This window comes from Callionymus lyra, chromosome 2, assembly GCF_982586985.1.
Source record: "Callionymus lyra chromosome 2, fCalLyr1.hap1.1, whole genome shotgun sequence".
In the NCBI taxonomy this organism is placed as follows: Eukaryota; Metazoa; Chordata; class Actinopteri; order Syngnathiformes; family Callionymidae; genus Callionymus; species Callionymus lyra.
The window spans coordinates 30150429-30176505 of record NC_141819.1 but is presented as its reverse complement, the minus strand read 5'-3'; the positions used below and the strand labels follow the sequence as shown (position 1 = coordinate 30176505).

At 38.8% G+C, this 26077-nt stretch overlaps 3 protein-coding genes and 1 pseudogene across 6 annotated transcripts; 2 read left to right on the top strand and 2 right to left on the bottom strand.

The window, feature by feature from the left end:
- Window positions 1–725: 725 nt before the first annotated feature.
- LOC148086462 (cytochrome P450 2J1-like) lies at window positions 726–5053 on the top strand. Of its 2 annotated transcripts, none has more exons than XM_087784585.1 (9): window positions 726–1039; window positions 1624–1786; window positions 1910–2059; window positions 3043–3203; window positions 3302–3478; window positions 3571–3709; window positions 3888–4075; window positions 4153–4294; window positions 4725–5053. In XM_087784585.1, exons 1-9 carry the CDS (start codon window positions 839–841, stop codon window positions 4898–4900), a joined length of 1497 nt encoding a protein of 498 aa, XP_087640711.1. In that variant the 5' UTR covers window positions 726–838; the 3' UTR covers window positions 4901–5053. The 2 variants fall into 2 exon arrangements, with proteins under 2 accessions (XP_087640711.1, XP_087640710.1); XM_087784584.1 differs by having other exon boundaries at window positions 3556–3709.
- Window positions 5054–7095: 2042 nt separating this feature from the next.
- On the bottom strand, window positions 7096–8410 carry LOC148086461 (cytochrome P450 2J4-like). 2 transcript variants are annotated; one of them, XM_087784603.1, is made up of 5 exons: window positions 8270–8410; window positions 8056–8194; window positions 7806–7993; window positions 7593–7734; window positions 7096–7530 (listed from the first exon to the last, which is right to left on the bottom strand). In XM_087784603.1, exons 1-5 carry the CDS (start codon window positions 8276–8278, stop codon window positions 7355–7357), a joined length of 654 nt encoding a protein of 217 aa, XP_087640729.1. In that variant the 5' UTR covers window positions 8279–8410; the 3' UTR covers window positions 7096–7354. The 2 variants fall into 2 exon arrangements, with proteins under 2 accessions (XP_087640729.1, XP_087640728.1); XM_087784602.1 differs by lacking the exon at window positions 8270–8410.
- A 1911-nt stretch (window positions 8411–10321) lies between these two features.
- On the bottom strand, window positions 10322–13961 carry LOC148086460 (cytochrome P450 2J2-like; annotated as a pseudogene). Its single transcript, XR_015710459.1, has 8 exons — window positions 13754–13961; window positions 13306–13455; window positions 13058–13230; window positions 12854–13000; window positions 12577–12718; window positions 11552–11739; window positions 11132–11273; window positions 10322–10739 (listed from the first exon to the last, which is right to left on the bottom strand). The product of XR_015710459.1 is annotated as a cytochrome P450 2J2-like (transcript).
- Window positions 13962–20398: 6437 nt separating this feature from the next.
- On the top strand, window positions 20399–24561 carry LOC148086459 (cytochrome P450 2J1-like). The gene is made up of 9 exons (XM_087784590.1): window positions 20399–20700; window positions 21298–21460; window positions 21586–21735; window positions 22551–22711; window positions 22810–22986; window positions 23079–23217; window positions 23397–23584; window positions 23661–23802; window positions 24233–24561. Exons 1-9 carry the CDS (start codon window positions 20500–20502, stop codon window positions 24406–24408), a joined length of 1497 nt encoding a protein of 498 aa, XP_087640716.1. The 5' UTR covers window positions 20399–20499; the 3' UTR covers window positions 24409–24561.
- The last annotated feature ends 1516 nt before the right edge of the window (window positions 24562–26077 follow it).

Genomic DNA, 26077 nt, shown 5'->3' with positions numbered 1-26077 from the left:
GGTAGAAAATATCAAGTGTCTCACTAAAGCCATTTGACTCTGTAGTGTATCATATTCAAAACACATAACGTTAATATTTTTTTTTTTAATGGAAATAAAAATAAATCAACAGAAATAGGCTGTGTGTGTTAAAGGTTTACTCAGTCATATGATTCACACAATGTTATCAGACGACAGATTAACCTTGTAAAGTTTCAATGGTTGATGTTTTTCCAACCTTAGCCCAGTTTGGGCGAACAGAGTTCACTCAGGGATAAGATAACAAATGGCTGTGACAGGGAAGCCAAATTAGTTCTCAGAAGGTGGGGGTCTCTCCCATGCATATCAAGTAACATAACACTATGATTCAGAATTAAAACAAATAGAAAACACCTTCATTAGAATAGGTTATAAAATCAATATTAAAAAGATATTAGAGATTCTTCAAGAAAAAAAGAAAAATACATCAATTACTATATACAGTATATAGGGTGTAGAACCAAATTCCTGTATGTAAAGAAGTTTTACATGTAAACCCACATTCAACTACATACACACGTATATTTTTATGTCGGAAGTAAATAAAGAAAATCAGGGTAAAACATTCAACTAATGTAATTGTTTAAAGTGTGTACAAAGATCACAACATCAGTGAAACATGACTAAAGAGAGGCGTGGCCCTGAGTAAACCTCTCTATATAACCTGAGAAGATCTTTGGGATTTTCTTTGTGACTTTTCTCTTTGCTTTAACTTTCTTTAAATTACTTGTTTCAACCACCCTGACTGGATATCTAAGTAATCAGTAACTAACCACTCAAAAGGAACTTTGACTGTATACCTGTTTTGTCAGACTTCAAAATGGAGTCTCTGCTGGTGGAGCTCGGGTTGGAGTGGCTAGACTGGACAAGTATGCTTTTGTTTGTGTTTGTTTTTCTTCTGGTGTTCGACGTTGTCAAGCATCGGACACCTAAAAACTTTCCTCCGGGACCATGGGCTCTACCATTTATTGGCGATATGCACCGTGTTAATCCCCAGAAAATCCACCTACAGATTGGTGAGGTAAGTGAATAAACATTGACATGGGCCTGTACACACACTATATGATTTACTACTGTGAAATGTCTAATGTTTAATAGCATGTATTATAAACATTACATTTTATGTCATGTGAGGCCATAACCTTGTTTGGCCCCTTTGGATAGACTTTGTGTTATTGACATTGTAACAGTGAAAGAAGATCAACAAGCCTTATATGGACATTATAATTATATAAGGGATGTAGAGTTTACAGAGCTTATATTGTTAGATATCACTAAAACGTAATTATGTCTGCTGTCCAGATCATGAATATTGTTCAATTAAATTGAATGTATTTTGATTTATTTTATTTGTATTCATTGTTTTTTCATATATATACTGTATATATAAATATATACTGTATATATAAACATTTTGCCACCACCAGCAATAAGAGTTTTTTGATTCGGATTTTAATTGGGTAATGTTCTATAAGCGACATAAATTAGATTAAAGACCTCGCTTGGGGCCCAAAGTAGTTGCCTCACTGGCCTATTTATTATCTAAAACATTGTTGTTAGCGACCTTTTTGATACCTGGCTGTTTCAACATACTTCTGTTTCAAGCTTGCAGAGAATTACGGAAACATTTTCAGCCTCCGTCTGTTTGGTGAGCGGGTTGTGATCTTGAATGGATACAAGGTTTTCCGAGAAGCTATGATTGAAAACGGCGAGGACTATGTCGATCGACCAGTCATACCAATATTTGATGAAATACCGCAAAATAAAGGTAATTGAGTTCGTATTGATTTTTTCCTAATAGTTTTAGCTTGAGTTCTATCAACATTTTGTCAATATAGTGTTTTCATTATCGACACTTTTGTCAGTCTCACAGTGATGTTGTTCTTCAAAGGTCTTGCCATGACAAATGGATATGTGTGGAAGCAGCAGAGAAGATTTGCTCTTCACACTCTCAGGAATTTTGGCCTTGGGAAAAAAACACTGGAACCATCTATACAAGAGGAAGCCAGCTATCTCATAGAGGCCTTCGGCAAAGAGCAAGGTAACAATGACAAACATTGCAACAACAATTGACAAAAACAGACGAAGCCTGGAAATAAAAAACCTTCAAACAACGCAGACTCCCCTTGAGTCTGAGCCGTAATGGCTAACACAACGTTGAAGGCTCATAGTCGAGCATGTCCAGTCACTGTAAACCAGTGATTCCCAACCGGTGGCCAACTTGCAAAGGTATTGCAAGTGGGCCGCAGAATCATTTCCGTAATGGTATCATTTTTGGGGGGGAGGGTGGATGTAATTATATAAAAATACAAATACACGTAACAATGTTTAAAATGTTAAAACTCGTTACGTTTAAAATAAATTATTTTCATTATATTGTTTTTCCTTCGAGTACCGTATTTTCCGCACGATAAGGCGCACTTAAAAGCCTTTCATTTTCTCAAAAAACGACAGTGCGCCTTATAATCAGTTGTGCCCTATTTTGGAAACAGTTCTAGAATGGGTTATCATTGAATGCGCCCAATAGTGCCAAAAATACGGTATTATACATGGGACAAGGAAATGAAAGATAGGAACTATTGTTGTTTTTGTCCGGACCAGCAGACCGCATTGCTCTTGACTTATTTACTTATGACGTTGATAGCAGAAACTGGAGTAAAAATTGATAGCTGGCTATCAACAGGTATAAATAAAAGGAAATATAGACAAGAGACTGATGGTGAATCTCCCTGCTGAAAGGAGGTGTCATGTTACAGATGCTGCGGAGCTTCCAATATGTCTCTCCTTTATTGATTTCAGTCCTTTTTGTTCAATCTAAGATGAAAAAAAGGGCTCTTAGAACGCATTATAATGCCTCTGTATTTATGGGGTCTGAGGTGGGCCGCAAAGGTTTTTGAGACTTAAAAGTGGGCCCTGAGTTGGAAAAGGCTAGGGACCACTGCTCTAGACAAAGATTATCAGGAAATAACAAAAGCTTCATCATGAAAAAAATAATGTTTGTTCCACTTGTATCTTCATTTACAGGCAAACCTTTCAATGCTCATGCTGTTATAAACAACGCCATCTCCAACGTCATCTGCTGCCTGGTGTTCGGGGAACGATATGAATACCAAGACAAGAATTACCAGCATGTTCTTAAGATGATGAGAGAGATGCAGGTGCTTCAGGAATCTCCGCTGATAAACGTGAGTTCAACTTAACAAGCTTTGTCTTCGCTCCCCTTTTAGCCATGGTCTGTGATTTTGTCTTCAATCTGAAAAGTATAAGCACACGTTTCCTCCAGATTTATAACACGGTTCCCTGGTTGATGAAACGTCTCCCTGGAGCTCATCAAGAGTTGCTTGAGAGAGTGCGCTCAATTGCTGAATTCATTGAAAGGAAAATCGAAGAACACAAAGAAACCTTGGATCCTTCCTCACCAAGGGATTACATTGACTGTTTCCTTGTGGAAATGGAGGAGGTCGGTTTTTATCATTCATTTTTTTACAAGCCTCAATGTTTTTTCATGTCTCTCCTCATTGGGTCTAATATCAGTAGATTTGTGGTCTACAGAAGAAAGACATGGATGAAGGCTTTGATCGTAGGAATTTGTGTTTTTCTGCTATGGACCTGTTTGGTGCCGGAACAGAGACAACGACTACAACTCTGCGTTGGGCCCTGGTATACATGATGTATTACCCACACATGCAAGGTACCTTTGCATCTTCAGACAAAGTTGCTAGAGTACATAGTACATAGTACATAGAGACCAATCTGTTACTTTATTTATTGCAATGCATCGTTTCCGATGCCTTGTCTCGGACAATTAACGCTAAACCTGATGGAATTTACTGTTCCTATTTTCCTATTTGTATTGTTTTCCGGTGTAGAGAGGGTCCACGCTGAGATAGAAGCTGTGATTGGTTCGTCGCGACAACCGTCCATGGCAGACCGGGACAACTTGCCTTACACCAACGCAGTCGTCCATGAAACACAGAGGATGGCCAACATTGTTCCCCTGAATTTAATGCGCATGACAACTAAGGAGACTAAGCTGGACAAGTACACGTTACCAAAAGTTGGGAGATAAACAGCAAAAGAAAGGCTTATTTAAAATGACTTGACGTGTAATCAAACACTTGTTTATGTTCTCAGGGAACACCAGTTCTCCCTACACTGGGCTCTGTCCTTCACGATGAATCGGAGTGGGAAACTCCACATTCCTTCAACCCTGAACATTTCCTCGACAAGGAAGGAAAGTTTAGGAAGAGAGACGCATTTGTCCCGTTTTCAGCCGGTGAGACAGACTTTTGAATCTGCAATTGAGTCTTATTTTAACATGAAGATGTTCAATGTTACAAACATTAGTTCCTTCCTTAATCTTAGCAAAGTAGGGAAGAACGGACCAGCAAACACTGCTCTACTGCCAAACAATGACACAGTAGGGCAGTCACATGTCCCTGTGCCAGAGTAGAAGTGGTTAGAGCGATACAATGATAGGGGACTGTGAACTGGGAACATGACCTAACTAATCCTCAAAGGGTCTTTATACAGTACATGTATAAATTAATAAACAGAATCTAATGTTCTTTAAATAGACCATGTCTGTAACTACATTGCAGAAGGTTTTCGGACCAGCAACTTGTGACCAACACGTTATGAATTCCAGGAAGTGAAGGTCAAGGAATGTTTTTTTTCCACAATCATTTTGCTCCTCTCTGTCTCAGGGAAACGAGTGTGTCTCGGGGAGCAGCTGGCAAGGATGGAGTTGTTCCTCTTCTTTGCTTCCTTAATGCAGAGGTTGTCTTTCTCTGTGCCAGACGGAGAGCAGCCAAGTCTGGAATACAGATTAGGATTCATCCGTTGCCCCAAACCTCACCTCCTCTGTGCCGTCCCTCGTTAAAGTGTTTAAATCACTCAACCTGACCACAAAGGTCGTCTCACTCATGTGAGTGTGTTGTTGGAGTAAAACCAAGTTGTTTTTAACCAATGTATTCCAGCAGATAAAATTAAATTAAATATTAAAATATGAAATAAAAATATTTCTGAAGTTGTCCATCCTGCATTGTTTTGATTTTGTCTTAATGTTTGTTTTCTTTATTATCACTATGACAATCCTAATAATTACTTACTGCATCTTGGAGAGGAAGACTTCAACATTTGAAACATGTGAGTGAGTTTACTATTTATTGCAGTGATGACATGCTTATTGGAAAAAGTACTTGAAATAGATTCAAAGAGGAAATATGGCAATAAAAAAACCTGCATCAATTCTTCAATGCAGAATAAATGACGGCAGGATGATCATGTCCCAGTGGTGCCAGTAGAGGATCTGGGTACATGGACCTCTGCGTAGACAGCACCCTGCTGTTGTCCACTGTCCACCGGAGCAGCTGGCTGGTCAAGGTTCCTCCCCGATAAGTGAATCTCACTATACAAAACATCTTCTCTGGACTCGTTTTGATTGGAGGCTGAATCTCCAGGCACCTTAGTCTAAGTGAAAAGGGTCAAATAAGTAAAACAAAAAGTTGTTTTGTTTCTTCCACATTATAAACTAACTTACTCAAGGAGAAGCAATAATGTTTTTATGACACGAGTCAAATCATTTCAGGGATCTTAGTTGTTAACCTGATTTATTTTTGGTCATATGCGTCTTTATAAAATCCAGTGCACCCCTTTGCGGAATTATGCGCTAGTTATGTTCTATTAATGAAATGTAAGGTGATCCGATGGACTCACCCGAGGTCTCATGTTCTTACACGTGCAAACTCTGAACTGTGGTTTCCTGTAAAATATAGCAAATCATCCTAAAACAAAACATTTTAAAATGCAAAAATGGACTGCAAAACCTCCATTTGTTAATGCATTCAAACTATATGAATAACATGTAATATTGCGCATCATCCTACTTTTCATGTATGAAAGTTAAAACCGGCCAAGGCCTCCCCTCTGGTTCCGGCTTCCAGGCCCCCTCCTCCTCCTTGTGTTATTGAGGGTGAAACTGTGTACACTGTAAAGAAAATTATATATTCCAGACACGTTGGCCGGGGTTTTCAGTTTCTTGTTGACTGGGAGGGTTATGGCCCGGAGGAGAGGTTGTGGGTTCCAGGTCGTGACATCCTTGACCCTAAACTGATCGAACAGTATAAACTCAAAGCTAAAAGGAACTAACTCCGACTCTCCCTCTCTTGTTTTATTGTTTTGTGTGCTCCTCTTGTATTTTGCTCTGTTTTGCTTTCTGGCCTGTCTTGTTGTCTTAGTCATGTTTTTGTTTTTTGTTTTTTTTGTGTGTTTTTTTTAGTCAGCCTCTGTGTCGTGTTTCTGGGCTTGTCGGTCTTGTGTTACTTTTCATGTCGGGTTTTATTGCCTATTCTTGTCGGTTGTTTCGGAGTAATCAGAGCCCTGCCGTTGAGTATTCCTGCATCCCTACCCTGTCTCCTTACCTTGTCCCGACCAAGACTCCATTCCTGTCTCTTGTGGTTTTTGTTCTGTTTCTGCCCCTTGACGCCGGGTTTTGCTAAGCCCCTGCTTTTGCCTATTTTGATGCCGATTCCTGGTCTGTCTGACTACGCCTCTGCCTTCCCCATTGAATAAAACCAAGTTTCTGCAAATTACCTCTGCGCCTGGGTTTTTCCATTCCCCGTCGTGACCCTTGTGATCAATGCTGAAAACATTTCAGGCAAAGCTGGTGGCCCTGGAGGAAAGTTGATTGGATCCTTATATTTTACGTAGTATAACAGGAAGATAAGTGAAGCAAGTAAGACAAAACAAAACCTTGGTATCGAGCTCAGAAAACAAAATTTGTATCCACATTCTGACGTGTGAAAGTTGAGCAGAGATGGAGAGAATAAACTTGTGTCCTTATCCAGGGAAAGAGAACGACTCTTTTGCTGACTCATCGTCATTTGTAAATAAGGATCCTTGTGTCTTACAATTAAATTGGAGACAACCCCTTAGCAATGGTATTATTCTCCAGATACAGACCCAAACAAAAGGCTAAAAACATAAATAAAAGCACTGTAGTTTGTATTTTCTTTTTTTTTTATTAACAACAGCAGTTGATACAGAGTGTTGTACAAGAGCATTAAATATAGCACAAAATAAAAACATTTAAAAACACTAAGATAGTACAAGAAAAGCAACTAACAAGTAAATGGTACGAACAGCTACAGTCTAAAATCAATTTGAAGAACTTGGTTGGTTCATTACAATCATCTGTGGTATTTTGTAGCTAACACTTCTGTACTTTGAGAACCAATGAAATAATAAAAAAAAATGTCAATATATATTTTGTGGTCATATTTAAAAGCAAGAATTCACACAACATTCCACACCATGAGTCATTCATATAAGTCACTCAGCGGACCTTGGCTTGAACCTTAAAGGGTTTTGGAACTTTTGTTGACCCAATGTCACAATCTGTGCTCAGCTGTACTCCATCAGGAGCAGAGAAGGAGAACTTCTGTAACAAACCCACCAAGAACAGGAAGAGCTCCATCTTAGCCAGCCCCTCTCCAAGAAACGCTCGCTTCCCTAAATAGGTGATAAAGATTAGCAACTTCTCTGGTGTAAACCGGAAGCATTATGGGATTTACCTGCAGAGAACGGCAGGAAAGCGTCTCGCTTCACAAACTTCCCTTGGGAGTCAAGAAAGTGTCCTGGGTTAAAGGAGTCTGGAGTTTCCCACTCGTTCTTGTCAAACAGCACAGAAGTCAGCATGGGCAGCAGAGTTGTTCCCTACAATCAAATCCACACTCATTCAAGCGGCCTAGTGTTTGTTTAGATACAGTTTTCTTATGAGCACAGACCTTTGGTATGAAGTAGCCTCCAAGCGTGGTGTCTCGAGAAGCAATTCTCGTTCCATTTAGTGGGACAATGTTTCCAATCCTCTGGATCTCATGGATGACAGCATCCATGTAAGGCATATTGAGTCTGTCCATCATGGAGGGCAGACGGTTTTGACCAATCATCTTGTCAATCTCAGCCTGGACTTTCTCTGTAAAAAGTTAGTTTGTGAACAAAGGCTCCATATGGAATAAGTTACAGTTTGTCCCCAACCTTGGATCTCTGGATGTCTGATGAGATAAATCAAAGCCCACTGCAGAGTAGTTGACGTGGTTTCTGTTCCGGCTGTAAAGAGATCCAGGGAACATAGAACCAGGTTTGCCTCGTTGAAGCCCAAATCAGATTCTTGGTGCTGTTTGATAGATAGAAATGATTACTTAGACCTTTAAAGAGAGAACAAGAGTGATGTTACTCTTGTTATACATACGTTCACCATTTCAATGATGAAACTGTCTAAATAGTCTCAAGGATTATTAAGGTCCAAGTCCAGCTTTTGGCTCTTAACCTCTTCACCAATAAAGTCTTGTATTGTGTTGAAGTCCTTGAACATTTGGTTGTGAGGTCCCGGCAAGTGCTTCATCAGCCAAGGAAATGATTCATACAGCTAAGACAACAAGGTACAAAATTATGATTTAGTACCACAAGTCTGTGGAAAAAGAAAATACCTACTTGACCCCACACAGAACCTTCTTCTTTTATAATACTCGAAATATAGGCGAGCATGGTCCTGAACCTGTGGTCACTGTAGTCGTAGCGTTTCCCCATCACCAGTTGGCAGATGATGTTTGATGCGGCGTTGTTAAAGAGTCCAGCTGGGCTAAAAGGTGCCCCTGCATGGAAAGGACAGTTTAATCTTTATCTTCTTTATAATCCAATACTCAAACTTAAAATGTACCTCTTTCTTTGGCAATTTCCTCCTGCAGGTGTAAGAGCTCTTCACGGATGCTTTGTTCTGTGACGTTCTTTCCAAGTCCAAAATTGCGTAAGGTTGATAATGCGAAACGCCGCTGCCTCTTCCATATTTCCCCGTTGCTAAAGAACAGACCATCTGACACACAAACAACACTCATTACTTTATGCTTTTTCTTTATTCCCTTGATGGATATTACTGTAAATAAATGTGATGAATGTGACTGGTGTCTAACATGAATTTATATTAACTTTATAAGTTAGGTTAGGTTAGGTAGAACTTTATTGATGAAATTGTTTTTTCCAATTAGACACAGCAATACAGCAATTTTTCATAAAAATAAAAACAAAAACAAGAACAAGAGCAAGAGAAATAAAGAGAAATAACAAGATTACACAATCTAAGTATAGAGATAAAGAACATAGATCAAAGACAAAGGATACAAAGATTAAAATAGAACAGAATGTAAGTTAGTAAGTAAGTAATTTGAATTTATATAGCGCTTTTCCACTCCAGCCTCCTCCGAAAGTAGTAATATCTTATATAATTATCTTATAAAATTATATAATATCTTAGTATAATAATATCCTATAATAAGATATGATACGTAGCCATTATCTGAAACTGATTATTTGTCGGTGCCAATGGTTTAAACACAGAATTCTGTGAAATGTTTTTTCTATGCTCAAAGGTTAGCAGGAAGAGGAAGGTAAAGAGAAGAAGCCTCGTCAGGTCGAGTCCCTGAAGAAAACTGTAGACCCACATGGTTTGGTAGTAGATCCGGCACTGACTTCAGTTCCATGCTTGCTATTCTACAGATCAGATGTTTAAGGCATGCAGTTATGCAACAGACCACTGACCACACCTACAACTCCTACAACCATTATCGTGATTCGTGTTACCTGATACCTTTCGTGGTGCGTTATGTAATACATGAGTCAGCACTTTTCAATCAATCATAAAATATACAATAAATGATTAGAATGAATCTTAAGTTCATAGGTGTTTACTCGCTGACCCGAGTTTGTGTTTCAAAGTTTATGCTTGTAGATGCACTTGCTTGGTCACATGGTTGGCTTATATTTATTTGATTATCAGAGGAAGGATGACAAATTTTATAACAATGTTATTATTCTGATTTGTAATACAAAAATGAAACTACCTTTGCTAAATTAGAATCAAACTTCATCCACAAGACACTGCTGGGAAGTTCTGTTACGCTAAGCATGTACTAAGACATGAGAAAATCTGTTAAAAAAAAAGAAAAATGTTTTGTAGCTTTCAAAGTTGCAAAAAGTGCTGGGACGTAATTTTGCTACAAACTAATATACTAATACTAACTGTGTTTCTGCCCTCTGTTCAAACTTCTAAATTTTGCGTGGTGTTGATTATGCATAGATTATGACATGGCAACAGGAAATAGCTTCCTTTAGAAGAAAAGCTTTAAAAAAAGTTGTTTTCACAAGTAATTCTGACTCATGCAAATGATGGAAAAATAGCAATGTTTGCAAAACAACTGAATGAATACAGCTTGTTCATACTAAAAGAGAAAAAAAATATATGATGGGCAAGTACACAAATAAATTGTTTATTGGAATCAGTAATATATACAGTATATGCATTTGTTAATGCATTCAAACTATATGACTAACATGTAATCTTGGAATTTGATTTTGTAATGAAATATAAATCACCTTTGTTTTTATTTAGGCTGCGGTTGATTTATTGATTGACAAACAATTCAATCCAAACCTTTAAATATTTGTTTTATATTTGTATTTGGTGCTGTGTAGTTATGAATGCTCTGAACCTCATCGGGGTATGGCCATCATCTTGAAAGACTGTGGAGAATATGTGAAACCCAGAACGCCCTCCATGCTCGGCTCTTCTCCAGGAACTGGAGCCAAAGTGAAGCGTTGAAGTAAAGTGGTGAAGAAAAGGAACAGCTCCAATCTGGCCAGATTCTCTCCAATACATACACGTTTACCTGAGAAGAAAAATAATTCCCCACAGATTAGTTTTGTTGTAGGTAAATGATGGAACACTCAATTCAGCTGTATGACATGACGGTCAAAATACCTTATCCCCCACAGAATGCTTCCTCATGTATTTCAAGTGACACCATTAATTTCCCTGTGTTAGCCAAAAATAATATAACAACAACTGTATGTAGGGTTAATAAAATATACAATATGTGTGTGAGTTTTTGTTTGTGTATTCGTGTTATCTGTGTTTCATCCAATTCTCAATTTGTGTTTCAACTAACTCTCCTTTATTTGTATAATTTCTTTATTTTCCCAAATGATGTGCTCTGTGAAAAAAAATATAAATACCTGAAAAGTACAGTGGATATAGTACAACCAATTGCAAGAAAGTTACCCGCAGAAAACGGGAGGAAAGCATTATTTTTGTTGAAGCGTCCTTCTGAATCCAGGAAATGTTCTGGTCTGAAGACTGCTGGCTTCTCCCACTCATCCTCATCAAATAGCACTGAAGACAGGTCAGCCACAATTTGGGTTCCATGTAAAGTAACACAAATTAATGTATTAGCAAAGATGATGGATCAGACTTCAACCTTTCTGGTTGTCTTTGAATGTCCCAAACTAGCAGCCTGTTTGAGATTATATGTAAACTGACTGGTGCTCTACTGCCAGCTAATGGCGGGAAGTGTATTGCAACTGAGGTAATGTGCACAACATAACATAGCTTTAATGCGCTGTGGGAAGCCCTTCCAGTTATTCTAATTGAATTTCCTACACTATGCATTGAAACATGTGGCCAATAACATTTTTATTTTACCTTGGGAACGGAGTAGCCTGCAATAGTTGCATCTTTACCGGCCATTTTTGGGAATCCAAGTGGAAGTACGTTTGCCATCCTCTGGCTCTCATGGATAGTGGCGTCAGTGTATGGTAGGTCCGGTCTGTCTGCCAAGGTTGGGGGTCGAGACTGTCCGATGGTACGGTCAATTTCTTCCTGCACTTTTTCTGGGAGGACATATTGTTAGAGAACTTCGTTACACTCACGATCCGTTTAATGGTTAACAGATTAATAATTTCAATAGCATTTTGTTTAAATCATCTCGCAGTTTGTTTTCGATTTTTATACAGTCATACACTGTTTATGTTTGGCATATATTGCTCAAAAAACATATAATATCACAATAGCATATTTACTTCATGTTTTAATAATTGTTTTTGCTGTGATTCTTTTTCCAGTGCTATATTTGTTTGATCCTCAACCATATGTGTTATTTCTTATCTTATGTTCTTGTATGTCTTTAATATTTATACTCCTCTGGAGTACTCTTGCAGTTTGTATGTCGTCAAACATGCTACCTTCACATTATTGAGGTTTTTCAGAACATAGAGAGTTCCACATTAGCCTTATAGTCTTAAGTCTTCAACTGTCTCTGAGTAGTAAAAAAAATGGTAACAAATGGTTGATTGAAATTCCCTCTTCTTCTGTTTTGATCTGCTGTAAGTCCAAATAGCATTTTAACATGTACTCATAACGCCCACTCTGTAGAAGCAGCTGCCTTATATCACTATAGGTGTTATCCCATACTTCTACACCATAGACCATTCCATGTAATTGATCATATGAAATGAAGGTCAATATAATGTAGCAAAACTTCTGTGTCAGGTAGTCTGGCCCTGATCATTTATTTTCACCTGATCTCTCGGATATGGTGTTTTATATTTTTGTACTTCTGTTTAACTTTCTTATTTATCCATATTCTTGATTAGAATTTTTTATATCCTCTCCACTTTTAGATTGTGTCAACTGCGTCGCATCAAATTGAGCATACTCATTAACTTTACTTTGTATTTCGGGGTGGATCAGCATGTGAACAAGTGCCCAGCGTAAGGTGGTGGTCACTGTCTCTGTCCCGGCTTCAACAAGATCCAGAATGACAACAACGAGACTTTCTAGGTTGAAGCCAGCCTTCGGGTCTTGGTTTTTCTGCAGGATCGACACAAAGAAGTTACATCGCTGCAACACAGTGCACACTCTTAATGGATAAGTCACTCATTGTTACTGTAAATAAATGACATATGAGCTTTGACGACATTCCAACTTACCAGTTTACCTGCTTACCTTTTTTATTTCCGCAAGGTAAGAATCAACAAAATCTCTGGGATCGTCAGGATTCCAGTCCTCCAAGTGTCTGTCCACCTCCTTCTCCAGGAAGTTCATAATCTGTCTGTAGTTACTGTGCACAGTTTGGTGAGGACCGGGCAGGAACTTGAACAAACCAGGGAAGGCTTCAGTCAGCTGTAGTGGGAAATAAATGATCCATACCAATACTTGAGACGCTAGAAGAGTTAAACAGTTTACAGAAGTAGCCTCAAACCTGTGTGACAGGCGAGCCAGACAGCAAAATAGCCTCATTATCCAGCTCCAGAATATTGCGATAAGTTGGATCACTGTATTCGTAGCGATTTGTAAAACGTTCTGAGAGTTGAACGCCCTTCCTGGAGAATAGTATTATAACTGTAGGCCTGCTCATTACTTCTATTACATGTATTGGCTATGTGAGGTGAAGTTACCTTGCTCCTCCTTAAAGGCGTCACAAAGGAAGTTGCTTTCCATTTCAATGATTTTCTCAAAAGACTTCTGAGCCTCTCCAAAATGACGCAGAAAAGTGACTGCAAACTTTCGTTGCATCTTCCAGGAGTAGCCATTGCCTAAACCAATACCTGTTAAACCATAACCACATGAATGACAGACAAATACAATGACTCTGACATTAACATTAAAAATAAAACAAATGATTATTACTGGTGTTTGGACACATTTTTAGTCTTGTCTCTGTTGATTCTCGTTCCTCCAGGACAGTCATGGTTATTATGAGGAATCCAAAACGAGGAGATGGAATCAAATTCATTTGAAAAGTCTTCTGGATTATATATATTCCAGTTGACTGGTTTTGGAATCTTCAGAACATTTAAATCTTAATTCCAAGTGGATTAATAGATGCATTTACTGTTGTATTACCGATTCCCTTGAAAATGACGTGGAACAGAGGGACAAGAGGGCGATCCATAAAGCTGTCCAGCTGATTGATGAGAGCTTATTTGACCATTTTGTATCCTGTTATGTAGACTATCCAGGAGCTTCCTCTCCGCATGCTGAACACCGAGCCATACTTCTGGGAAATCTGTAGGTCAAGAAAAGGTCTCTTAAATCGCCATTCAGAAAGCATTTTGTTTGTGAAATTGGCTTCAGATTATTTGTTTAACTTCTAGAATTCATGCGTTATAATCATTATATTTTTCATATCATTTTTTTTTCTTGTGCTCCGTGAAGAAGTTATACTTTTACAACAAAAAAAAACTTTCTGGCACCAAAGAAATCCCAACTTTATTCGTCTGGAATACATAATTTAAACAGGATGCCCAAGAAGGACGATAGCGAGAAAAACTCCAGAGCGGCAAATGCCAGTACACGAGTCTGTGTTAGCAAGGACACAGAGGACATACTAGCTGCTATCGCTAAACAAGGTGACGAACTGGCCAAAGTGTGTGAATTGGTGAATTCCCTTAAAACTTCTATGGAGGGTCGTTTGGACACCATCGAAGGTAACCTTTCGGCCCTTCAGAAGGATAACCTGGACGTACACCAGCGCCTGGACGGCGCGGAAGAGGCCTTATTGGCGTCCGATAGCCGCATCTCTGCGCTGGAGTCCGTTTGTGAGGGCCTAAAGTCGGCTAACGGTATGCTAAAAGCTAAGCTAAACGACTTGGAGGGGCGCTCACGACGACTCAACATCCGGATTGTGGGCATCGCGGAGGGCGAAGAGGCAGGTAACCCCACCCGGTTCGTCTCCCAGCTCATCCCCGAACTACTGGGCAAAGAACACTTTGAGAAGCCTCTCAAGGTCGACAGAGCTCACAGGATCCGTCGAGCTAAACCGCAGGCCTCGGAGCGGCCCCGAGTCTTCATGGCGAAGCTACACAACGACAGCGACGTGGGAAAGATCTTTCGCCTGAACCGACAACACGGCCCTTTACACCATAATGGAAAGAGAATCTACATCTTTCCGGATTATACCGCTGAGGTGCTGGCACAACGTCAGTCTTTCAACATCGTGAGGAAGAACCTGGATGAGGCTGGTGCAAAGTGCTCTCTGCGCTTCCCTGCCATACTGCACGTTGTTTACAACAACACCACCTCGGTGTTCAACACGGCTGAAGATGCTGAACGGTTTGCCAAATCCTTGCCAAACAAGTCATAAACTTATTGTGGTAACACTGTTCGCACAGCGTTTAAATGTTTAACAGTCTCTGTTAAGTTTGATCAATGCGTTATTGCATTAATTTGTTTATTGTCACTATGGTAACGTTCAATCTCTTTTTTTATTATATACGTTTTCAACTGTTCAATTGTTCTTGGTATTCCATTTTTTTTTAATAATATGCAGATATGCTGATAAGCAGTGTGCTGCTCAGTATTGTACATTTGGGATTTCTTTAAAATAATTATTCATTTATTTGTTTCCAATTATTGTTCTGGTGCTCTGTATTATATTCCACGGACTCAAGAGTTGGGTTAGTGTTTGTTCTATTACCAAAGCTTGCTTGAATTTGGGGTATGTGGGGTTTTGTTGTTTTTACACAACAAGTGGGTTTGAATTTTTTATATAATTTTCACCTTTTGTTTTTTTTTATCTTTACTTTGGACAGCTGTCAGGTTTCTTTCTGTGCATATGCAAAAAATGTGACACTATTCGATAATGGTTAATAATTGTAGTGCGGGTTCAGGATCTGTTCCAATTACATTTACATCTTGGAACTGTAGAGGTTTGGGTAGCGCCATTAAAAAAGCAAAGGTATTTTCACATCTTAAGTCTCTTAATTCTGATATAATCTACTTACAGGAAACTCACATTCGACCTTCTGAGCAGAGACGATTGAGGGCTAACTGGGTCTCGCATGTATATCAGTCTTCATTTTCCTCCAGGGCCAGAGGTGTTGCCATTCTTATCCGCAAAACCGTCCCATTCGAGCTCCATTCCATAACCACAGACCCAGGTGCGAGATTTATTGTTGTTACCGGCTCCATCAACTCATTTAATTTAACTCTACTAAATGTTTATGCGCCTAATTTTGATTCACCTGACTTTTTCAAGAACATTTTTGATGTGGCTGCACAGTATAGTAATCGCAGCTTAATAATTGGGGGAGATCTAAACTGTTACCTAGATCCTGTACTAGACCAATCATCTTTGAAAACAGCTTCATCCTTGAGATCAGTTCCTGTTATAAATAACTTAATCAAACAAATGGACCTAGTAGACATATGGCGCCTTCAGCACCCATCTAATAGACAATATTCTTTTTTTTCCCCCGTACATCATACCTTTACTAGGATTGATTACTTTATTTTGGACTCAAAGCTAATTTCACATGTTACTCACTCGACCTATCATAATATTATTGTATCAGACCATGCCCCCATCTCAATGAAAATAAATTTTAACATCCCCACCCGGCCATTTAATTGGAAGTATAACCCTTATCTGTGCCAAGATCATACGTTCACACAATATATCGCAAATAAGATAACAGACTTCACTCTGTGCAACGACAATGGGACCGTTTCAGACAATACATTACGGGAGACACTAAAAGTGGTGATCAGAGGTTACATTATATCATACCAATCACGGCAAAAAAAGCTCAGACGCCAGAGATTCCAGGAGATTGAAACAGAATTAACGAAACTAGAAACTGACTACCAAAATACAAATTCGGATGATACACTACAGTCCATGCTAAAGCTTAAATATGAATACAACCACTTGCTCTGCGATCAGGTAAAAAACTACATAATGCGATTAAAACAAAAACATTTTGAGTTAGGAGATAAACCACACACACTACTTGCCACGCAGCTTAAGGGCATCAGATCCGCCACCGCTATCAACAAGATACTCTCTCCAGATGGACAGTTGATAACAGATCCCAAATCGATCAATGGTAGATTTTTGGATTTCTATACTGATGTGTACGCCTCAAAATCCAAAGCGACAGAAGCAGACATAAACACATTTCTTAATATGATCAATTCACCCACTCTTCCAGCTAAAGCCAGAGACGAAATAGATGCAGAGATCACCTTGGATGAGATCAAATTAGCTATTCGGCAATTCCCTAGCGGTAAAGCTTGTGGCCCATACGGATACGGTATAGAATTTTATAAATCACATATTGACTTACTTTCCCCTTTATTACTTCGCATGATAATCTGCTCATTAAAAGAAAATTCACTTCCCAATACGTTATACGAAGCTAATGTCTGTCTGCTTTTGAAAAAAGACCGTGATGGTGCAGAAGTTTCATCATACCGACCCTTAAGCCTTCTAAATTGTGACCAAAAAATAATAGCTAAAATTCTTACAAACAGACTGTCCAAACATATACATAATTTAATCCACTCTGATCAAACAGGTTTCATACCAAACAGGTTTCCACTTTCAAATACACGACGTATTCTAAACATTGTTAATTCCACAACGCATCCTCATTCTGCAATTATATCTTTAGATGCGCAACAAGCATTTGACCAAGTCGAATGGAAATTTATGTTTTTAGCTCTCCGTAGGTTTGGTTTTGGCGACACATTTATTTCATTTGTTAAACTTCTCCATAGGGATCCTAAATCCTCTATACTAACAAACTTTGACAAATCCCCCCCTCTTGGCTTGAACAGAGGCACTCGACAGGGATGTTGTTTGTCACCAATGCTTTTTGCTTTGGTGATTGAGCTTCTCGCCATTGCAATTCGGGACAATGTAAATATTGAGGGCATCAAATGTGGCATGATTACCTCTAAGATCAGTCTGTATGCAGATGACCTGATTCTCACTCTATCAAACATTCAAAGCTCCCTTCCACCACTCCTTGAATTTATGAAAACATTCGGCCAACTTTCTGGTTTTACTATAAACTGGAACAAAAGTGTCCTCATGCCGCTAAACAATGACCTTGACCAAAACTTCCTTTCAAATCTTCCCTTTAAGCTTTCAATCGATTACTTTACTTACCTGGGCGTAAATATCACTAGAAATCCCAAATACCTATTTAAGAAAAACTACTTGATCATCACTGATAAAATTAAAACACTGGTTGAGAGATGGAAGTTATTACCTCTTTCTCTTGTTGGACGTATCAATGCTGTTAAGATGACGATACTTCCTAAACTAACTTATCTGTTTCAAAATATCCCTATATTATTAAAAACATAATTTTTCAAAAACATTGACTCAATTATCTTTATTCTTTTTACTCTACCTTTATTTTGGTCCTACAAGCACCCCCGAATATCCAAAGATCACCTACAAAAATCCAAAGTTGATGGGGGCTTTGGTCTCCCTGTCTTCCGTCATTATTATTGGTCATGTAATGCAAGAAATTTTATTTTTTGGAATCCACTAAAACATGTTAAAACTGAATCTGACTCTCTTTCCCCACTTTGGCCTGTAATTGAGACCAACAAATTAATAACAAGTCAGGGTTTATCGCCATCTGCTGTCTTACTCTCAAACGTTAAGCTTCAAACAAAAAATATCCACGATTTCGTACTTCAAAATTCCTTTAAAATCTTGGCACAGATAAAGAAGACGCTCAACATAACAGAGCAATCAGTCTTAAGTCCGTTATGTAACAATCCTGCCTTCAAACCAGGCCAAACAGACCCGGTGTTCATCGACTGGGCTAAGAGAGGCCTTACAACAATTAAAGACCTGTATATAGATGGCACCTTTGCTTCATTCGGGCAGTTAAAGGAAAAATTTGAATTGCCAAACAACCATCTTTTTAGGTATTTTCAAGTGAGGAACTTTGTCAGTAGGTCTTTTCTTAATTTTGAATCGCTCCCGATGGACCACAACTTTTTTACCATTGTCTCGAAGTCTCCCACCTGTAAATATCTTATCAGCCATCTTGTCAAACTATTTGAAACTAAGCCGTCGTCAAATCACATTCACGATGCATGGGAAAGGGATCTGAATGTGAGCATTCCTGAGGAGGTGTGGAACGACTCTTTGTCCACAATAACATCTTGTTCCATAAATGTACGACTACAGCTCATTCAGTTTAAGGTTGTTCATCGGCTCCATTACTCTAAGACAAAATTGAATCGAATTTTCCCAAATATTTCGTCAATATGTGATAAATGTAGACAATGTGATGGTACTCTTGCACACCTGTTCTGGTCCTGTCCAAGTCTCACTTCTTTCTGGTCCAATGTTTTTAATAGTCTTAGTGTTGCATACAATCAGACTCTTGTACCAGATGGATCATTGGTTATTATGGGTTGTACCAACGATACAAAAAAGCTTCCCAAAGCATTTCAGCAGGCCCTCGCCTTCGGTTTGGTTGTGGCAAAGAGGACTATTCTTCGGGAGTGGAAGTCAGCTTCTCCTCCATCATACAAAGTCTGGATGAACGACATGGCCTCATGCCTCTATCTGGAGGAGATTAGATTTTCCCTTTCTGGGAATGCAGGAAAGTACAAAAAAGTCTGGGATCCTTTCATTCAATTCATTAAGAGAGACGCATAGACATTTATAAATTATCCTTGAGCTGGACTTTTCTCCTGGACACCGAGGTCCTTTGAACCCCTTGACGTACTACAAGAGTGTTTATTATCATTAAGCTTTTGCCTGACAGTTGTTTTATTTTATTTTATTTATTTTCCTTTTTATTTTTTATTTATTTATTTATTTTTTTCTCCTCTTATTTCTACTCTTGTCTACTTTATTCGGTACTGTGTATTCTTGTTTCTTCTTCTTGTTATTTTATTTTTCTTTGTTTCCTGTGCTTTAATAACCTGGTTTTCTTTTGTACTCTTGAACATGTTTGCACATTGTTATAAAAACTGTATAAATAAAATATATTAAAAAAAAAAGGGGGTAGAAAATATCAAGTGTCTCACTAAAGCCATTTGACTCTGTAGTGTATCATATTCAAAACACATAACGTTAATTTTTTTTTTTTAAATGGAAATAAAAAGAAATCAACAGAAATAGGCTGTGTGTGTTAAAGGTTTACTCAGTCATATGATTCACACAATGTTATCAGACGACATATTAACCTTGTAAAGTTTCAATGGTTGATGTTTTTCCAACCTTAGCCCAGTTTGGGCGAACAGAGTTCACTCAGGGATAAGATTACAAATGGCTGTGACAGGGAAGCCAAATGAGTTCTCAGAAGGTGGGAATGCATATCAAGTTACATAACACTAGGATTCAGAATTAAAACAAATAGAAAACACCTTCATTAGAATAGGTTATAAAATCAATATTAAAAAGATATTAGAGATTCTTCAAGAAAAAAGAAAAATACATCAATTACTATATACAGTTTATAGGGTGTAGAACCAAATTCCTGTATGTAAATAAGTTTTACATGTTAACCCACATTCAACTACATACACACATATATTTATATGTCGGAAGTAAATAAAGAAAATCAGGGTAAAACATTCAACTAATGCAATTGTTTAAAGTGTGTACAAAGATCACAACATCAGTGAAACATGCCTAAAGAGAGGCGTGGCCCTGAGTAAACCTCTCTATATAACCTGAGAAGATCTTTGGGATTTTCTTTGTGACTTTTCTCCTTGCTTTAACTTTCTTTAAGTTACTTGTTTCAACCACCCTGACTGGATATCTAAGTAATCAGTAACTAACCACTCAAAAGGAACTTGACTGTATACCTGTTTTGTCAGACTTCAAAATGGAGTCTCTGCTGGTGGAGCTCGGGTTGGAGTGGCTAGACTGGACAAGTATTCTTTTGTTTGTGTTTGTTTTTCTTCTGGTGTTCGACGTTGTCAAGCATCGGACACCTAAAAACTTTCCTCCGGGACCATGGGCTCTTCCATTTATTGGCGATATGCACCGTGTTAATCCCCAGAAAATCCACCTACAGATTGGTGAGGTAAGTGAATAAACATTGACATGGGCCTGTACACACACTATATGATTTACTACTGTGAAATGTCTAATGTTTAATAGCATGTATTATAAACATTACATTTTATGTCATGTGAGGCCATAACCTTGTTTGGCCCCTTTGGATAGACTTTGTGTTATTGACATTGTAACAGTGAAATAAGATCAACAAGCCTTATATGGACATTATAATTATATAAGGGATGTAGAGTTAACAGAGCTTATATTGTTAGATATCACTAAAACGTAATTATGTCTGCTGTCCAGATCATGAATATTGTTCAATTAAATTGAATGTATTTTGATTTCTTTTATTTTTATTCATTGTTTTTTTTTCATATATATATATATATATATATATATATATATATATATATATATATATAAACATTTTGCCACCACCAGCAATAAGAGTTTTTTGATTCGGATTTTAATTGGGTAATGTTCTATAAGCGACATAAAGTAGATTAAAGACCTCGCTTGGGGCCCAAAGTAGTTGCCTCACTGGCCTATTTATTATCTAAAACATTGTTGTTAGCGACCTTTTTGATACCTGGCTGTTTCAACATACTTCTGTTTCAAGCTTGCAGAGAATTACGGAAACATTTTCAGCCTCCGTCTGTTTGGTGAGCGGGTTGTGATCTTGAATGGATACAAGGTTTTCCAAGAAGCTATGGTTAAAAACGGCGAGGACTATGTCGATCGACCAGTCATACCAATATTTCATGAAATACTGCAAAATAAAGGTAATTGAGTTCGTAATTGATTTTTTCCTAATAGTTTCAGCTTGAGTTTATATCAACATTTTGTCAATATAGTGTTTTCATTATCCACACTTTTGTCAGTCTCACAGTGATGTTGTTCTTCAAAGGTCTTGTCATGACAAATGGATATGTGTGGAAGCAGCAGAGAAGATTTGCTCTTCACACTCTCAGGAATTTTGGCCTTGGGAAAAAAACACTGGAACCATCTATACAAGAGGAAGCCAGCTATCTCATAGAGGCCTTCAGCAAAGAGCAAGGTAACAATGACAAACATTGTAACAACAATTGACAAAAACGAACAAAGCCTGGAAATAAAAAACCTTCAAACAACGCAGACTCCCCTTGAGTCTGAGCCGTAATGGCTAACACAACGTTGAAGGCTCATAGTCGTGAGAGAGTATGTCCAGTCACTCTAGACCAGTGATTCCCAACCGGTGGCCCACTTGCAAAGGTATTGCAAGTCGGCCGCACTTAAAAGCCTTTCATTTTCTCAAAAAACGACAGTGTGCCTTATAATCAGTTGCGCCCTATTTTGGAAACAGTTCTAAAATGGGTTATCATTGAATGCGCCCAATAGTGCGGAAAATACGGTATTATACATGGGACAAGGAAGTGAAAGATAGGAACTATTGTTGTTTTTGTCCGGACCAGCAGACCGCATTGCTCTTGACTTATTTACGTTTGACGTTGATAGCAGAAACTGGAGTAAAAATTGATAGCTGGCTATCAACAGGCATAAATAAAAGGAAATATAGACAAGAGACTGATGGTGAATCTCCCTGCTGAAAGGAGGTGTCATGTTACAGATGCTGCGGAGCTTCAAATGTGTTTCTCCTTTATTGAATTCTGTCCTTTTTGTCATCTTCAATGAAAAAAAGTGCTCTTAGAACGCATTATAATGCCTTCGTATTTATGGGGTCAGAGGTGGGCCGTAAAGGTTTTTGAGACTTAAAAGTGGGCCCTGAGTTGGAAAAGGCTAGGGACCACTGCTCTAGATAAAGATTATCAGGAAATAACAAAAGCTTCATCATGAAAAAAATAATGTTTGTTCCACTTGTATCTTCATTTACAGGCAAACCTTTTAATGCTCATGCTGTTATAAACAACGCCATCTCTAACGTCATCTGCTGCCTGGTGTTCGGGGAAAGATATGAATACCAAGACAAGAATTACCAGCATGTTCTTGAGATGATGAGAGAGATACAGGTGCTTCAGGAATCTCCGCTGATAAACGTGAGTTCAACTTAACAAGCTTTGTCTTCGCTCCCCTTTTAGCCATGGTCTGTGATTATGTCTTCAATCTGAAAAGTATAAGCACACGTTTCCTCCAGATTTATAACACGGTTCCCTGGTTGATGAAACGTCTCCCTGGAGCTCATCAAAAGTTCCTTGAGAGAGTGCGCTCAATTGCTGAATTCATTGAAAGGAAAATCGAAGAACACAAAGAAACCTTGGATCCTTCCTCACCAAGGGATTACATTGACTGTTTCCTTGTGGAAATGGAGGAGGTCGGTTTTTATCGTTCATTTGTTTACAAGCCTCAATCTTTTTTCATGTCTCTCCTCATTGGGTCAAATATTTGTACATTTGTGGCCTACAGAAGAAAGACATGGATGAAGGCTTTGATCGTAGGAATTTGTGTTTTTCTGCTATGGACCTGTTTGTTGCCGGAACAGAGACAACGACTACAACTCTACGTTGGGCCCTGGTATACATGATGTATTACCCACACATGCAAGGTACCTTTGCATCTTCAGACAAAGTTTCTAGAGTAAATAGTACATAGTACATAGAGACAAATCTGTTACTTTATTTATTGCAATGCATCGTTTCCGATGCTATGTCTCGGACAATTAACGCTAAACCTGATGGAACTTTACTGTTCCTTTTTTCCTATTTGTATTGTTTTCCGGTGTAGAGAGGGTCCACGCTGAGATAGAAGCTGTGATTGGTTCGTCGCGACAACCGTCCATGGCAGACCGGGACAACTTGCCTTACACCAACGCAGTCGTCCATGAAACACAGAGGATGGCCAACATTGTGCCCCTGAATTTAATGCGCATAACAACTAAGGAGACTAAGCTGGACAAGTACACGATACCAAAGGTGGGAGATAAACAGCAAAAGAAAGGCTTATTTAAAATGACTTGATGTGTAATCAAACACTTGTTTATCTTCTCAGGGAACACCAGTTCTCCCTACACTGGACTCTGTCCTTCACGATGAATCGGAGTGGGAAACTCCACATTCCTTCAACCCTGAACATTTCCTCGACAAGGAAGGAAAGTTTAGGAAGAGAGACGCATTTGTCCCGTTTTCAGCCGGTGAGACAGACTTTTGAATCTGCAATTGAGTCTTATTTTAACATGAAGATGTTCAATGTTAGAAACATTAGTTCCTTCCTTAATCTTAGCAAAGTAGGGAAGAACGGACCAGCAAACACTGCTCTACTGCCAACCAATGACACAGTAGGGCAGTCACATGTCCCTGTGCCAGAGTAGAAGTGGTTAGAGCGATACAATGATAGGGGACTGTGAACTGGGAACATGACCTAACTAATCCTCAAAGGGTCTTTATACAGTACGTGTATAAATGAATAAACAGAATCTAATGTTCTTTAAATAGACCATGTCTGTAACTACATTGCAGAAGGTTTTCGGACCAGCAACTTGTGACCAACACGCCATGAATTCCAGGAAGTGAAGGTCATGGAATGTTTTTTTTCCACAATCATTTTGCTCCTCTCTGTCTCAGGGAAACGAGTGTGTCTCGGGGAGCAGCTGGCAAGGATGGAGTTGTTCCTCTTCTTTGCTTCCTTAATGCAGAGGTTGTCTTTCTCTGTGCCAGATGGAGAGCAGCCAAGTCTGGAATACAGATTAGGATTCATCCGTTGCCCCAAACCTCACCTCCTCTGTGCCGTCCCTCGTTAAAGTGTTTAAATCACTCAACCTGACCACAAAGGTCGTCTCACTCATGTGAGTGTGTTGTTGGAGTAAAACCAAGTTGTTTTTAACCAATGTATTCCAGCAGATAAAATTAAATAAAATATTAAAATATGAAATAAAAATATTTCTGAAGTTGTCCATCCTGCATTGTTTTGATTTTGTCTTAATGTTTGTTTTCTTTATTATCACTATGACAATCCTAATAATTACTTACTGCATCTTGGAGAGGAAGACTTCAACATTTGAAACATGTGAGTGAGTTTACTATTTATTGCAGTGATGACATGCTTATTGGAAAAAGTACTTGAAATAGATTCAAAGAGGAAATATGGCAATAAAAAAACCTGCATCAATTCTTCAATGCAGAATAAATGACGGCAGGATGATCATGTCCCAGTGGTGCCAGTAGAGGATCTGGGTACATGGACCTCTGCGTAGACAGCACCCTGCTGTTGTCCACTGTCCACCGGAGCAGCTGGCTGGTCAAGGTTCCTCCCCGTGAAGTTAATCTCACTATACAAAACATCTTCTCTGGACTCGTTTTGATTGGAGGCTGAATCTCCAGGCACCTTAGTCTAAGTGAAAAGGGTCAAATAAGTAAAACAAAAAGTTGTTTTGTTTCTTCCACATTATAAACTAACTTACTCAAGGAGAAGCAATAATGTTTTTATGACACGAGTCAAATCATTTCAGGGATCTTAGTTGTTAACCTGATTTATTTTTGGTCATTTGCGTCTTTATAAAATCCAGTGCACCCCTTTGCGGAATTATGCGCTAGTTATGATCTATTAATGAAATGTAAAGTGATCCGATGGACTCACCCGAGGTCTCATGTTCTTACACGTGCAAACTCTGAACTGTGGTTTCCTGTAAAATATAGCAAATCATCCTAAAACAAAACATTTTAAAATGCAAAAATGGACTGCAAAACCTCCATTTGTTAATGCATTCAAACTATATGAATAACATGTAATATTGCGCATCATCCTACTTTTCATGTAGAAAAGTTAAAACCGGCCAAGGCCTCCCCTCTGGTTCCGGCTTCCAGGCCCCCTCCTCCTCCTCGTGTTATTGAGGGTGAAACTGTGTACACTGTAAAGAAAATTATAGATTCCAGACACGTTGGCCGGGGTTTTCAGTTTCTTGTTGACTGGGAGGGTTATGGCCCGGAAGAGAGGTCGTGGGTTCCAGGTCATGACATCCTTGACCCTAAACTGATCGAACAGTATAAACTCAAAGCTAAAAGGAACTAACTCCGACTCTCCCTCTCTTGTTTTATTGTTATGTGTGCTCCTCTTGTATTTTGCTCTGTTTTGCTTTCTGGCCTGTCTTGTTGTCTTAGTCATGTTTTTGTTTTTTGTTTTTTTTGTGTGTTTTTTTTAGTCAACCTCTGTGTCGTTTTTCTGGGCTTGTCGGTCTTGTGTTACTTTTCATGTCGGGTTTTATTGCCTATTCTTGTCGGTTGTTTCAGAGTAACCAGAGCCCTGCCGTTGAGTATTCCTGCATCCCTACCCTGTCTCCTTACCTTGTCCCGACCAAGACTCCATTCCTGTCTCTTGTGGTTTTTGTTCTGTTTCTGCCCCTTGACGCCGGGTTTTGCTAAGCCCCTGCTTTTGCCTATTTTGATGCCGATTCCTGGTCTGCCTGACTACGC